The 14,665-nt window shown below is 42.2% G+C and overlaps 2 protein-coding genes across 7 annotated transcripts; one reads left to right on the forward strand and one right to left on the reverse strand.

The window, feature by feature from the left end:
- The first annotated feature begins 602 nt into the window (after nucleotides 1-602).
- si:ch1073-416j23.1 (rac GTPase-activating protein 1) lies at nucleotides 603-8,613 on the forward strand. Its single transcript, XM_047047253.1, has 17 exons — nucleotides 603-629; nucleotides 1,358-1,395; nucleotides 1,790-1,992; nucleotides 2,366-2,502; nucleotides 3,480-3,552; nucleotides 3,682-3,735; nucleotides 3,882-3,980; nucleotides 5,204-5,348; nucleotides 5,578-5,744; nucleotides 5,899-6,060; nucleotides 6,198-6,293; nucleotides 6,384-6,582; nucleotides 7,220-7,325; nucleotides 7,465-7,597; nucleotides 7,702-7,828; nucleotides 7,964-8,075; nucleotides 8,263-8,613. Exons 1-17 carry the CDS (start codon nucleotides 622-624, stop codon nucleotides 8,315-8,317), a joined length of 1,914 nt encoding a protein of 637 aa, XP_046903209.1. The 5' UTR covers nucleotides 603-621; the 3' UTR covers nucleotides 8,318-8,613.
- A 495-nt stretch (nucleotides 8,614-9,108) lies between these two features.
- Nucleotides 9,109-13,637, reverse strand: gmppaa (GDP-mannose pyrophosphorylase Aa). Of its 6 annotated transcripts, none has more exons than XM_047047596.1 (13): nucleotides 13,491-13,637; nucleotides 12,995-13,092; nucleotides 12,731-12,834; nucleotides 12,448-12,640; nucleotides 12,058-12,117; nucleotides 11,840-11,970; nucleotides 11,674-11,688; nucleotides 10,849-10,998; nucleotides 10,632-10,729; nucleotides 10,478-10,500; nucleotides 10,212-10,304; nucleotides 9,870-10,038; nucleotides 9,109-9,719 (listed from the first exon to the last, which is right to left on the reverse strand). In XM_047047596.1, exons 1-13 carry the CDS (start codon nucleotides 13,528-13,530, stop codon nucleotides 9,619-9,621), a joined length of 1,275 nt encoding a protein of 424 aa, XP_046903552.1. In that variant the 5' UTR covers nucleotides 13,531-13,637; the 3' UTR covers nucleotides 9,109-9,618. The 6 variants fall into 6 exon arrangements, with proteins under 6 accessions (XP_046903552.1, XP_046903549.1, XP_046903554.1 ...); XM_047047593.1 differs by having other exon boundaries at nucleotides 10,478-10,524; XM_047047598.1 differs by having other exon boundaries at nucleotides 10,478-10,524; nucleotides 12,984-13,092.
- Nucleotides 13,638-14,665: the final 1,028 nt, after the last annotated feature.

The raw sequence follows: 14,665 nt of genomic DNA on the forward strand, positions 1-14,665 counted from the left end.
AAGAGATTTCCAGAGAGGCAGTTTCCAGTAAAATGGTTTGTCTTACAAACTTCTTCTCTCAGTACCCACTTGAACACAGGGCTCCAAGTCTCACGTATTCGCCGTGAGACCGACGCATTTAAGCCATTTCTCACGCATCACCTTGTATTTCTCACGCTGAGAAATTATTTCTCACGCTGAGAAGTAAGGGATAACTAAACCCGCTACAATTAATGGACAAGGCGCAGGTATACCTGATAATACGGAGGTAAGTTTTCTGCTGAGTTGAGAGCTGTCTGTCAATCAGAACAAACTGTTTGAACAAACTGTATGAACAGTGAAGAGGATTAGAAGTAGAGACTGGTAAGGCATGTTGAATCTTTAATTTATTGCACATCAACATTACTTTATAGCTGTTTCAGTCAGTATTCCAAAATAGTCAAGCTGCTTCCGGTTCTAACATTGTACGCGGAAACACTGATTCGGAGGAGGGGGAGCTGGGATTTGTTGAGGGAACATTACTATAGTTTGGCAACACATCAATAGGCTACAACACTTAATACCAAGCCTGTCTGACAGCGGCTGCCAGCAAAGCAGAAACATACATCACCTTGGACAAGAGGTTTCGGCAATACGCACAGAATGCGCAAGTGAGACCCCAATGGAAAGATTCGAATAATCACCCTGCCATCCCCTATAAATATGTGACAGGCTGATATTAGGCTATGAAATTAATAGCATTCCATCAACATCACCCACCATTGGCTTTCTTCGGAATGATTGTGCCCAGGTCTTATAAATATTGCAGCAGGATACATTTGGACCATCTACCCTTTTGCATTTAAATCCCAGCCCTAGCATTATCCGAGCTAAATTTGGCACGCAGCTAGCAAGAAACTGCCATGCATGTTACGTTGCTGAAATCTTAATTCCAACATTATGGCATTCTTCTTATGTGCCATGGGCAATTTGAGCACGGCAACCGATCTGCATAAACGCAAACAAAGTAACATACACCATAATACACATCTTCCGCATGGTATTGAAATCTTGATTCGGTGGCAGGGTGCAGGGTTTAACTATGCTAATCTGATACATTCTTCCTAAAACTTTCTAATTTCACTTCACCTGTGTAGCCTCGGTCGACCACGTGTTCGAGTACAGATTATTAAGTAGTCTAATTGACTAGGGCTTGGAACGCTGCAGGCCGCTGATATAGGCCTAGGTCACGTTCGCAGTTCAACCGTTTGAAAATGAATGAATGTAAATAAATTAATCGATATGGAAGGTTACAATCGTAACGGGAACGTTACGTCCCTCCATAGACGGTAATGGAAGAGGGGTTGATCAGGGAAATACTCTCCCTCTGCCTCAACAGGATAGCAGCAGAAGGAAACGCACTTAATACTGAAGTCGGTACGTTTGATTTTTTTGTTTTTTTCCGGTTTAAGATGAAACTCCAATGTCGTTGTTGGAGGTTTAGGGAGAGACTTGTAGGCTACAGGGCAAAAACGTTACGAAAATGTTATGCCTTGTTTGCTGGCAGGCATCCTAGAGAATACCTTGATGGTGTTTGGGTCTTATGCAGTATAATCATTTTAGACATTCATGTCAGAAATACTGTCCAATGAGATACAATCCAACTCCTCAAATAATCATTGCAGCACTAGAGGATGTAACATACTGACATCCATTTTTACTTGGGGACTGATAATGACTTCCATCGAGCACAAGCCTGTTTGTCTTCAGGACCACATAGGGCAACTCCTGACTTGCTTGCTTCTCACTGTCCTCCCTCCACTCGTCCTAGAATTCATTGAGGTGGTGAAGAACTTCGAGGCCACAAGGAAGAAATGGCTCCACGTTGAGCTGGAGCTGAAGAAGAACAAGGAGCTTTTGGTGAAGTCAGACGTGGCTCAGGCTGCTCTGGAGGTCAAGCTTAAGCACGCTCGTAACCAGGTGGACGTGGAGATCAAGAAGCGCCTCAAGGCAGAGGCAGACTTCCAGTACCTGGTACAGCAGACTGGCTGACTTCAAGTGCCTGGTACATTAGGCTAGCAGATGATCAAGAAGGTTCAGAACAATAGCATTGTATACTGGCAGATAATAGCCTTGTATTCTGGTAGAGAACAGTAGGCTTGCACACTGGCAGATAGACCTGTTGAACTGTACATGGGTAGATGGACCAGTAGGTTCCTCACCTGGGAGTTGTTTAAAATATACCCAAAAAAATCCTTGTATTTCCTATAGACTTCCAATGTGTTTGAATAATTAAATAAGGAGATGCAGTTTGGATATTGGTTAACATGAGGACACTTGGTATGCTTTGCAGCTTGTGTGTTGTGATTAGGGACTAGCACATCCATGTCTTCCTGTGGCTCCACAGCAGAGGCAAATGCAGCTGATGTGTGATATTCTGGTCCATGACAGCAAGTCCAGCGCATGCCTGAATGATGAGCAGAGATCAATGCTGGCCAACTTCAATCCCAGGGCAGCCAATGTCACAATGCACAAGAGTAAACGGTAAGACTTAAAGTATATATGGGAAAGGAAAATACACTGTAAACTCCTCAAAAAAAGTAGGGAAACGTTATTTAGGTTGATTTCCCCCCCCCCCCCCCCGCTTCAATAATACCAATTGGTATTGTATTTTATATCGTTGGAAAGCCTAATTAGTCACCTATACAACGAGGTACAACTTATAAAAATTGTGCATTCGTGGAATGAGCAACACAGCTAAGCGTGTGGGTAGCGGCCCCCCAAAATGATCCAAAATCCCCTGCAATATTTTTCTGTTGGTATTAACTCTCGTTTTGAGTTGCTTGGTGGATTGGATGATGGCACTCTCCCACAGTAAAACAACACATATTGGCCATTTTTACACTTAATTAATTTTACACTGTCAGAGACCTCAGTAGTGTGTGGAAGATCCATATGCAGCCACAACAGCTTGGCACCTCCTCCTCATGCTGGTCACCAGCCTGGTCACACTGCTGTGGGATGGCATCCCATATTCCTCAACCAGGATTTGCAAGTCAGCCAACATGTTTGCGTTGGTCACTCTGGCAAGCCCAAGCATTGTTTCCACTTGAAGCTCAAAACGCAAGTGAATACCAACAGAAGAATATTGCAGGGGATTTTGGCAAAAAAAATTTGGGCCGCTACCCACACGGTTAGCTGTGTTGCTCATTGCACGAATGCACGATCCTTACAAGTTGTACCTCGTTGTAAAGGTGACTAATCAGGCTTTCCAACGATATAAAATACAATACCAATTTGTATTATTGAAGGTGAGGAATAACCGACCGAAATAACGTTTCCAAACCTTTTTTGAGGAGTATATATATTATACAGTACTGTTTATATAAAGATGGATGGATACAGTACTGTATAGAGACTAAACCTGACCCTATACTCTCTCACACCATAATCTGTAATTATTTAGTTGTCATATAAGCCTTGGTTGATTGAAGTGTAAAGATTGTTTTGTTTCCGGATAGATTATCTGTCATTGATGAGTCCTCGTTCCTGTCACACTCTGATATTAGCTATGACAGAACAGATGATGACATGGTAAGATAATTATATCAAGGTCGACAGCACCAAAAAGATCTGTATTGGTGGGAACCGGCTGTGGTATGGATGTTGGCTATTAAATGATATTGCATTCATGTTGGTCCTTTGATTTATCAACGGGAATAGGACCTGGACACAACTGTGGTCAAACCACTGAAGTCTAGGGCCAGGGAAAAAAGGGTGAGTAATATCCACAATTCAGACAGGAAAACAAAATTACTAAAGGTTTTTGTTTTTATGAGGAATTAATTTAGTTTACATTTGTGTTCCAGCTATGTGGTTCTTCCTTTTTCTCTATTTTTATATTTTCTTCCTATAATTCCCAGCGTTCCTCAATGGGACCCATTGCCCTCGCTCCTGGAGGAAAGCGAGTACGAGTGGGAGGCCAGTCAGGAGATCTTCTGGGAGGAAGACCCATAGAGAAGGTGGCTAGAGGTTAAGCAGAGCTTAGCCTACCCTTGACCTGTCTTGAATAGACACGTATCTACATAGCTGATGTCTTTTTGACCTGCTGGCCCAGTAGCTAGGGAGAGAGAAACTACTTTTTGGTATGCTGGGCAACTTGTTTTTGTGTATATAGTAAAAATAAGATTCCACTTTTAAATGGCGGATTTAATTTCTGACCTGTTATGAAGTATTTGATAAAGACATTTTCCAACCACCACACAACATTTGATAAACATACAGTATGTAGATAACTTGAGGCTGCAGCAGTCTTTTCAACTGGTGCCTATGAAATGGCAATCACAGATAACACCATATTCACCTAGTTTCGGTTCCAGCCATATGGAACGAATGGACTAAATTGTTGAAGTTGAAAATAATGGGATATTTGAAGGTCCACCATTGTTTCCAACATTGCCCCCCTTTATGTTTTCTCTTGAAATCTTCTGCTAAGATGGTTTTGGCTCTCCTGTGAAATAGTTGCCAAGTATTATGGAAGTTATTTGAACCAGCTGGAGTGGAACTAAGAGGCCTTTTCACTTGGGGGATGGTTACATGGGCTCAGCTTTTCTCTCTTAAACCCTTCAGAGGATGTACTCAAAGGCACAGAAAAATGAATTGCCTCTGGGTTACAATAATATATCCGTTTTATCAACAGGCCTTTGTTTGAGGAGGACGCTACCAGCCACTTAATTTAAAAGATTTGAAAGGATTTAAAAGAGACCTCTTAGCTTGCCTATTGTTGTCATGCATCCATGACTTCTCAAAGCAAATATTTTACACAGTTGTAATGACCATAATTTGTTCAATATAGTCAGCGTGTTAGTATCTTAAGTCCGTCCCTTAATTTGGGCATGATGTCACTTCCTATGAGATGGTTCATCCATCAGTCCCCAGGCTGTCTACTGGGTCTCATGCTCTGTCTCCAGATCTGCACACCTGCTCTGTCTGGTGGAAACAGTACTGGAGCACAGCCATGCTGCCATCCTCCGAGACTTCCTGTCATTGGATCACAGCCATGCCGTCGTCCTCTGAGACTGACTGTCCTCTCCACAGAAGACATGACTCAGAGTGTAACAAAGGCCAAACTCAGACTCCAGTTATCTGTCTTCAAACTCCAGAAGCGGGAATTAAATAACCAAAACAAGATTACTTGACATGAATCCCTCTTATGCATCTACTGTTACTGTTTTTTTTCTCCAAGGAAATGGAGACTACAATTGTAAAGGCGTCTGTCACCACACCGGAGAGCGGCGGTCAGATTCACATGGTGATAGACATCACCCAGGAGACCCCAGAAAAGCCTCCAAGGACATTCCAACAGGAACACATCTTGCCCTCCATCTGTGGTGAGATACCCCTGAGGGTATCTCACCACAGATGAGGGTACCACCTTGCAACACAATAATACTTTAGCTCACCCAGGGTGTGCCGGTTACAGAACAAGTGGAACACTTGACGCTTACAAATGCAACACTGAATCATCCATTTTAATGGGCCTCTCCCTACTGCTAATTGCTTGTGCTGATTGTATTTTATTAAAATATGTTTATTTATTTATTTTTAAACCTTGCCCAGACCAAACGTCTGTATGGGTTCCTAATGATGAAACCATGACAGAGACTGACACTGTTATGGAGCTAGAGGAGCAGGGGGAGACCCCCACTACCATGGAGCCCAGCCTCACCCCGGTGTTCACTCCCACAGTTGAAAAACCCCTCAGGCACATCTTCCTCTCAAAAACAGTAAGGACCAACGGCTTAGTAGATCAACACCCACTTCATACTGATTGAAAACACTGTTGGAACAGACTGGAAGGGTGATGTAATGTGCTTCCATCTTTTATAAGGGTTCTAGCAGGCTGGTTGCATTATGTAACGTGCTTGTTTGTGTGTTGAGGTGATCAGACCAGAGACCTGTGTGCCATGCGGGAAGAGGATCCGGTTTGGGAAGATGGCATTGAAGTGCAAGGACTGTCGGGTAGTCACCCACCCAGAGTGCAAATTTAAGTGTCATGATTGCTGCTCTCCTTCCAGATTTATAGGTCCTCCTGAAGTGAAGGTAAATTCAGCTGTTTGCCTCAAATACTGCTGTTAATGTGGGGAGGAGAAAAAAAAGACAGAACATTTCATTGAAATTAAGTAGTGCAGCAGAACTGAATTTCGAAGTGACTTCTCACTTTTTATGTTCCTCTTCAGGATGCATTGGAAAGTTTTGCCCCAGCTACCCAACCCAGAATACCCCTCTTAATAATTCAGTGTGTGAATGAAATTGAGAAGAGAGGATTGGAGGAGGTATGTCCTACTTCTGTACATGAATAGAATGGTCTATGTTTATCCATAACATCAGAGGTTATCCCAAGCCTTTCCCCTCTGGTATCTCAGAGAGGTGTGTACCGAGTTCCTGGAGGGGAGCGCTTGGTGAGGGAGCTGAGGGAGAAGTACATTCATGGAAAAGAACCCCTAATGCTTGCAAAAGTGGACGAGATCCACGTTGTTTGTGGACTACTCAAGGACTTTCTGAGGAAGCTCAAGGAGCCTCTCATCACCTTCAGGCTCCATAAATCTTTCATGGATGCAGCAGGTATGTTGTCTCACTCAAATGGACATCATGTGCATTGCAAATGCCAGGAGAAACAAGGAGCATATATATATTACAGCTGAGCTGACCAATCAAATAAATGCAAGTAGGACTTTTCTCCCGTGAAGGAGTTCTCTGCTGAAAATGTTACATTCCATGTAGTATTCACAACCTTTTTCAATTATGAAGCTCATCAGGCTGCTTGGCATGATGGGCTTCTAACAAGCTTCCACCAATCATTAAATGCTTCCCTTTACCTGCGGACATCAATGGCCCTAGGCATGGAAATAAATGTAATTAACCATCGTCCCTAAACCAATGAGGTTATTTCCTCACTGTAATATTTTACAACTCCCTGATGACTTCAGAGACAATCAACACCCAATATTTTTCCCGGCACTCCGTTGTCTCCTTTCAGTACATTAATTTCAATCTCGACCGTGATCTTGGGCGGAGGGTGAGTGAAAGTACATTAAGGGACAAGTGGGATGGGTTGGCGTGCCTGGAATGATCATATTCATTCTACCTCTGTGGCACAGAAAACCAGCTTTACTGTCAGGGAGATGTCGACGGTGTCTTCCAACCTAATTCTGAAGTAATTCTAGCTAGAGTTGACTTGTATTGTATATATGTGTTCCAGAGATCCCTGATGAGGACAACAGTGCAGCTACCATGTGCCAGACCATAGGGGACCTACCAAAGTCCAACAAAGAGACACTGGCTTTCCTCATGCTGCATCTGCAGAAGTAAAACCAATAGTAGTTACCCCTTCACATAAAACATGCTTATAAAGTGTAACCCCAATACACTTTAAATACATGTATTTTCTCCTAGGCAATTTCTTAAGAAAATGTCATTCATTGTATTTCTCCACCTCTTCTATAGAGTCATGCAAAGTCCACTTTGCCAGATGGACCAGAACAATTTGGCCCGGGTGTTTGGACCTACTATAGTAGGGCATGGAACCTCCGAACCATCTCCATTGACCATCATGAGAGACACAAACATCCAACCCAAGGTAGCCCACCTCTGGACCCTGTTGTGCTACAGGCCTGAAACAGAAATACCACCAAGAAAAGGAGAATAAATTAAAATAAGATCAGCATTTCCTGAGGGTTTCAGGTGATCACCTGCATGCTGTCCTTGCCTGCCGAGTACTGGAAGAGCCTGCTCATGAACGAGAGAGACCATGTCATATCCTCTGTCATTGATGCCAACATCAATACTGACTGCCACAGCACAGACCGAGGTAAACAAGCCAGCCACCCACTCTTTATTGTAGCTGTGCCAAACTATACCCAGGTTTACCGTTTTCAAGTTGTAATGTTTGTGTGTTGTACGGCCCAGATGTTTTATCACTACTTTGTCCCTTGTTCTATTATAGATCGTCTGTTTAAACCGTTGACCTCCCCTGAGATGAGTAAATACCAGAAGACCCCTACCAGTGGCTCTTTAAAGGGCAAGATCAAAACCCTGGGCCATGCCTTCAACAACACGTAAGACCACGCTTCACACCATCCTCTTTCAAATGATTAGGTTTCTTAAACTCATTCAGCAGTAGGTAGCTCCATACATTAATACATGGACCATGGTTTCCAGTGTACATGTACAGTACTTGCCGCAAATGGCAAAGTAATTTGAAACAACATTTTCTAAAAAAACAGGTTGCTCTTTTCCCCACAGAAACAAGGCAAAGACTGACTCAGGCAAAAAGAAATTCTTCACGTCACCATGTTGATGGCATTGTTGTGTTCCTCATATATTTTGGTTGTTGTTCAAGTGATTGCCTAGTATAGCGATCGTTTCATATTGATGTAAATATTGTTAATTTCTTGTATTTGTGCATTTCTTGTTGTGCAAAATGTTTGTAGGTCTACATATGTGTAAGTATGCTGTTCAATAGGAAATATAATTGAGTCTAGGGACAGGGAAGTGAATGTCAGCGATGCACTCAGTAGAACCCACTGTTCCTGATGTGTCTCCCTTTTCTCTCTGAAGTACAGTGTGATGAAGGGTTGGTGACGGGGTGGAATTGTAGACACTCGAGAAAAGCACTCACAATTATGTAAAATAAATTGCATTCATGGAATGAAACAGCTGAAGTCTGATCTTTGAATACATTGATGAGGTAGCATGATCTGCACCCTGAAATGTGAAATCCAAAGTTTACATGGATGTCGCAACTTAACCATCCTGGTCATCTCGTCATTTCAATGTAAGGATAAAACGTGCTTTGGGGATTCCTCTTCACCAGATTTTTTCCCTTTATATCTGAATTAAAGGCAGGTTAGGTAATGTTGAGAAGCACTGTCATATGCTGAAATAAACTTACTAATACCTGACAAAGGCTTTTTTCATAATGACCAACATATTTCAAAACATGCTCAACCATGAGTACGTGAATGACTAAGCACTTGTTGACCAACGGCTCCAGCGCCACAATGCTAAATCACACAATGGTCTGTCCCCAAACACCCTGCAGGTTGATTGCTACTAAACAAACAGGAAAGAAGAAAATTACAGGTTTAAAAGTACACTTTACCATTTTAAGTTCATTTTTAATCACTGTAAAAGGCAAAATAATTACACCCACAATTAAGAACAGTTGGTTGCCAATTTTTTTTAAATGTGCAATCAAGTCTCACATTGATGGCAATTCTTTCTCCAAATAATTGTGCTACCATGGACTAAAATGTTCCTAGAAATTGATTTTGACCATTTCACTTACAAGGGCAATAATTCAATACACAACATATACACGGGCATTTGCAGTAATTCAACAAATCAATGAATCAAATAGAAAATTGTTGATTGGCATTTCAAAATAAACCAACAGACATGATTAAATGCAACACTGTCACCCAGAAGCTTTGTGGATGACAAGTCAGCACAAACAATATATAAAATCTCTTACTAAATAACTACATCCACATCTAATATCCATTCTTTTTGACATCTTATATACAGTAACTCAAAAGGCAGTGGCCACGTTGTCCATCTTTTATAAATATGACGCTCAAACCGCTGACAGAAGCTGAACTAGAGTATAATCTGGTTCTTAAAGCTCCGGTTGAGGTCTTTGTGCGGAAGGACGATGGAGTTCAGTATTATCACCTCCGACGGAATAGTCACATTACAACCTAGAAACAACATACAGGGAAGACATTGAGATGGACAGACTTCTAGAATGTTTTGTGTCTTGGAAAGGTTTCTGTACAAACCACAGAGAAGTCAACTTAAATTATTTAATCTTTTTCAATCTAGGACATTAAGAGAGATGGTTAACAAACCTAAAATAGTGATTGACGGGGTGAGTTTGCCATCCCTGAATAGCGTCTCGCTGTCGATCTTGGCGTGGGGGTCGTTAGGGTTCGGGTCACTGGGGGTTCCTTCAACACGTGCCCATTTACCGATGGTGCTGTCCCATCCCACAATGCAGTTCAGAACACAACTGTGATCCTTTAAAAAGAAAAAACTAGAAACTTAGAAACTCAAATAATAAAAACATAACACTTTCTTGACAGAATGACAGACTAGGAGAGAAGTGGATCCCATTTTAAATCCGGTGTGGTACAAGGCTTGGTGGTCTAATAAAACCACAACTATGAGTCTGGGAGGGGATCTTCCTTTACCTGCAGAGTAGCCCCATGAAGGATGGTTGACTCCCTGACTCGCACCCCTGCTCCGATGGTCACCCCTGTGCCTATGGAGACATTGGGACCCAACTGGAGGGAAAATAGAAATAGTAAACATCAAACAAACCATTCAAGTCACTGTGTGCCCCCCAGTGAGGGTCTGATATCAGGGTTGTGTTGTGTTCATATTTATGTTTCCTGTAACTTTGTAACTTTCAGACGGAGATGGTGTGTGGTGAATTAGAATGGTGATAATTTCTTACCACAGCAGTTGGGTCAATATTGGCTGTTGGATGGATGTAAACATTTCCTGGGACACAAACACAAAAATCAGATGTGTGAATTTAGTTACAAAAAACAAAGATAAAATCATCAAACCGCAATCCTAACAAATGTTATCCTAACAAACATGCGTACCACTTATTCTGGGTCCTCCCTTCTCATTGGAAGCCAGTCTCTCAGGATGGGTCGTGTGGTACTGGTTGAGGTACAAGCGACTGGCATAAATTGCAGATCTGTGGCAAACAATATATATGAATACAGTTGACAAAGACAACTTTCATGTTCAAATTCTTTTGTTTTTCTGTTTCCGACATGACAACAACAAATTAATAGTGGATAACTGTCTGCTTACCCTGCAGACTTGATCTGGCTCCAGAAGCTGGGGGTTTTGTAGACATAGAGTTTGCCCTGGCCGGCCAGGGCCGTGAAGATGTCCTGCTCCAAGCGGATCACCTCAGCACGATGCCAGCCATTGCCGTTGGTGCTATTGGTCTGCTCGTCTCTGAATGATACACGCTCTGATAAACATCACCCACACTGACCAGAGCCACTAGTAGGATGCAGGATTATACTCCAGCCCAGCACTACCACTGCTGCTAATCATACTCAACATAATTGTCTCTGAAATGTCATGTACTGGTGGCTGGATTAGAAGAAAAGCTGGCGGAGCTACAATCTTTCCTACTCCTTTAGTAAAGTGCTTCCCAAGGGATAGGTTTGTGAGTGGTCCAAGATGGAGAGAAGTGTTAAAAAATGAACAAGCACCTCATTAAAAAGAAATGTGCTCACAGGAAAAGTTAGATGGAAGAGGCAGCCAAGACAGTGTGGTTGGAGGGCAAAGACAAGAGAGACGAATATGGAACTCCTAATGTCTGGTCCAAATGCACGTAAACTTTTGTGATTGTATAAAATTACCTATAACACTTCCTATTATCCAACAATACAAATGCATTGGGGCTTCAGTCATTATGAAACAGCAAGTCTGCAACACAGTAACACACCCATGAAACACTAACTAACAACACTTAAATATGTTTGTGACAAATGTACATCATCAACTCTACATAACAACCAACCCTGTCAAGGTTGACCCCCCCTTAGAAGACACTCGTTGTGGAGGCTAACCAGGACAAGACTACTCTACAACCATACTCTCCTCTTTATACTACCAACTTACCCCTCGTATGGATATCTGGTGATGGGAGAGGAAGGGGGGAGAGCAGGAAACAGAAATGATGCCAGGGAGTTGAGAAAAGGGGGAAAGACAACAAAAAAGAAAGGGGAAATGATTGTATTGCCATGCAAGCCCAGTCCCAGATCCTAGGGGAAACCTTCCCACTCACAACAGCAGGTCCTGCTGGTTCTTCTGGAACACCGCTCCAATGTGCTGGAAGATGTCTGGAGTAAACAAGTAGATTCCACAGTTGATGATGTCACTCACAAAGGTGCTAGGCTTCTCCACGTAATGCAAAACCTGAATGGAGAGGTGGAGATAGACTGGGTATTCAGCTGGGCAAGGTGGTAGTGAGGTGACAGAATAACTAAAATAGTTCAAAATTACCTCATTAGTGTCCTGATTTTCTACTATGCAGCCATAGTTCATAGACTGCTTTCTGTTTGCCTACAATGTAAATAATACAATTCAAATATAATAAAGTACATTTCAGATACAGTTCATCATTCATTCCTCCATTGCAGGTCTGAGGGGACCTGGTTGTCAATTTACAGTTTTTACAATAGTATTAGTTTTTACAATAATGTAAGATATTTCTCAATCATGTAGGATATTTCTCAACTGTTGTGTCATTCACATTACCAATTATGTTCACGTTAAAAATAAACCAGTTAATGAAACATAAAAATGGAAACAATAAAACTGTATTGTAATGACCATGTATTGTAACACCATCAATTGTTTCACTGCTCTATATTTCGAAGGACGGGGCCTTACAGTTGTTGCCAAGATGACAAAGCTGCTGGGGTCTCCATGTTCCTTTTGGAAGGTGAGCATCTCTGGCAGGGGGAACTCTGCGCAGACATCTGCGTTCATTATGAAGAAGGCCTCAGGACCTCCAGACAGGATCTGGTCTCTAAAGTGATATATGCCTCCCCCTGTGCCCAAGGCTGCATACTCCTGCAAATACCTGCACAGATCCAATGCAATCAATACTGCTACTGTACTTTCTACTGATCTTATTATACTCCTGTGGTTAGTATGTTGTGTTGTCAGTTACCTGATTGAGATTTTGAATTCCTGCTGTGCATAAGTCAGGAATCTGGTAAGTTCTTCATTGGGCTGGTAAAAGCCAATGAGCAAAATTTCCTTCATATTGGAGACCTAGAAAATGAATTAAACATCAATGTCCTGTTCTTTGGATAATGCATTAATGATTTATTTGTCACAAAACGGTAGGAAAATGAATAACCAACTCTACCCGTCAGTTATTATTATGAAAAGTTTAAGAAAACAATAGTTCTCCTGAGTACCTGGTACACACCTGTGCACATGCTTCAATGTGATGTTGTAGCATAGGCACACCAGCAACTGGAAAAAGTGGTTTGGGTACCTCAAAAGACAGTGGACGAAAACGTGTACCTGCACATGACAGTGGTGTATTAAATACTTGTTACAAGATAAGAAATCATGCAAGATGTTTCGAGAGCAAGGCCATTTCATAAGTGCTAAGTCATTTCATAAGTGCCGTTACGTGGTTATGCGTTAGCTACTGCACGATGAGACAACGTGTATTTGGATAACTTGCAGCAAAATAGTTATATTTTAGCTTCCACGTTGTTCTGCTTTTCTTGAAAATCGAATTCGAGCTGTACAATTAGGTGTACGGGTGTGTTGCATGCCACGTCATTCACTACAACTAGTAGTTCCACTGTGTCCGTACTAGTACCGTTTACAGAAACGCAGAGCTAGCTACTAATCATAGCACGCTGGCTGACAACTCGTAGTTATGCGTATTGTTTGTCTTATAGTATTCTCACCTTTCTGAGGGCCTCCGATTAAGATCACAGTTTTTAACATTCTGACAATATGTTGGTCAACTTTATCGCATTTGACAGCTGATCGCACGAAACATCGCACTCTTTTCCGTCTTCCGGGCTCTCTGGATATGACGTACAAGTTGTCAATAGGTGCGTTCGACATGGACTGCAGCTGCATGAAACGACCGGCGAGAGTAGCCGCTTGCTGTCGGGGAGGAGTTGAAAACGGCTCTGTGAAGTCGGGACATTCCAGCTTCTCGTGGTTTGCTGCGTTGACGTCAGTCATGGCCGAACAGGCGCTGTTTACTTACTTTACTTTATTTATAATTTAACGTAGTCTTTCCGTTAGTGAAGAGGCGGACTAAAACCCTTTAACACATGTTTTTATTCGACTAGAAAGGGTAGGGGAGAGCGGGGGCGAAAGTAACACGGGACAAAAGTATCAAAGCGATTTTCTCAGAGCCCTGACTTCATTTGCTTTCCAAGTTATGACAGCACCTTCAGCATGCAACCATTGATGGAACCAGAGATTGGCTGTTTATCAATCCACGTTTTTTTCCGTTCTTGTGTTCTTGCGAACTCGTTTGACGTCATCTTTTATTGCCCAAGTACGGTTCCAATCCAAAGAACCAAGAAGAAGTCACCAAGAACGCCAAAAATACCCGGAAATGTTCCTGATCCGCCCCTTTTATCAAGGATGCATCGGATGGTGACTTGACCAGCGAGAACGCTTCTGATTTCCCAGAAGTCATTGCCAGATGTCAAGCGAGTCAGACAAACCTCACAACTGCAATTTTTTACTTTTCATATTTCAGCTAAATGGTAGCCTACGTGTAAATCAGCATCTGAATTAAAATGTGATGAGAAATAGGCAGTTCAGTCGCTGAAAATGTTCTTATTTTATTGATGAAATGGCTAATTTGCTCCGACTTGTCGATAACCTAGCTAGTAGCATCTCAGGCCCCGTTTACACGTATACATTTTCATGCGGTTTGACCTTTCATTTAAACGAAAACGGAGGTTTTATCACGGAAAACGATCATTTCTAAAAACTCCGGCCAAAGTGGAGATTTCTGAAAACTCTGTTTATGTGTTTGCGTGTGCACTAGCTTAAACAGAGTTTAGGGTTCTCAAAGCTCACAGTATGGGACTAAAAAAGCATCACGTCATGAGAG

The sequence above is a fragment of the Hypomesus transpacificus genome, chromosome 23 (assembly GCF_021917145.1).
Source record: "Hypomesus transpacificus isolate Combined female chromosome 23, fHypTra1, whole genome shotgun sequence".
NCBI classification, from domain to species: Eukaryota; Metazoa; Chordata; class Actinopteri; order Osmeriformes; family Osmeridae; genus Hypomesus; species Hypomesus transpacificus.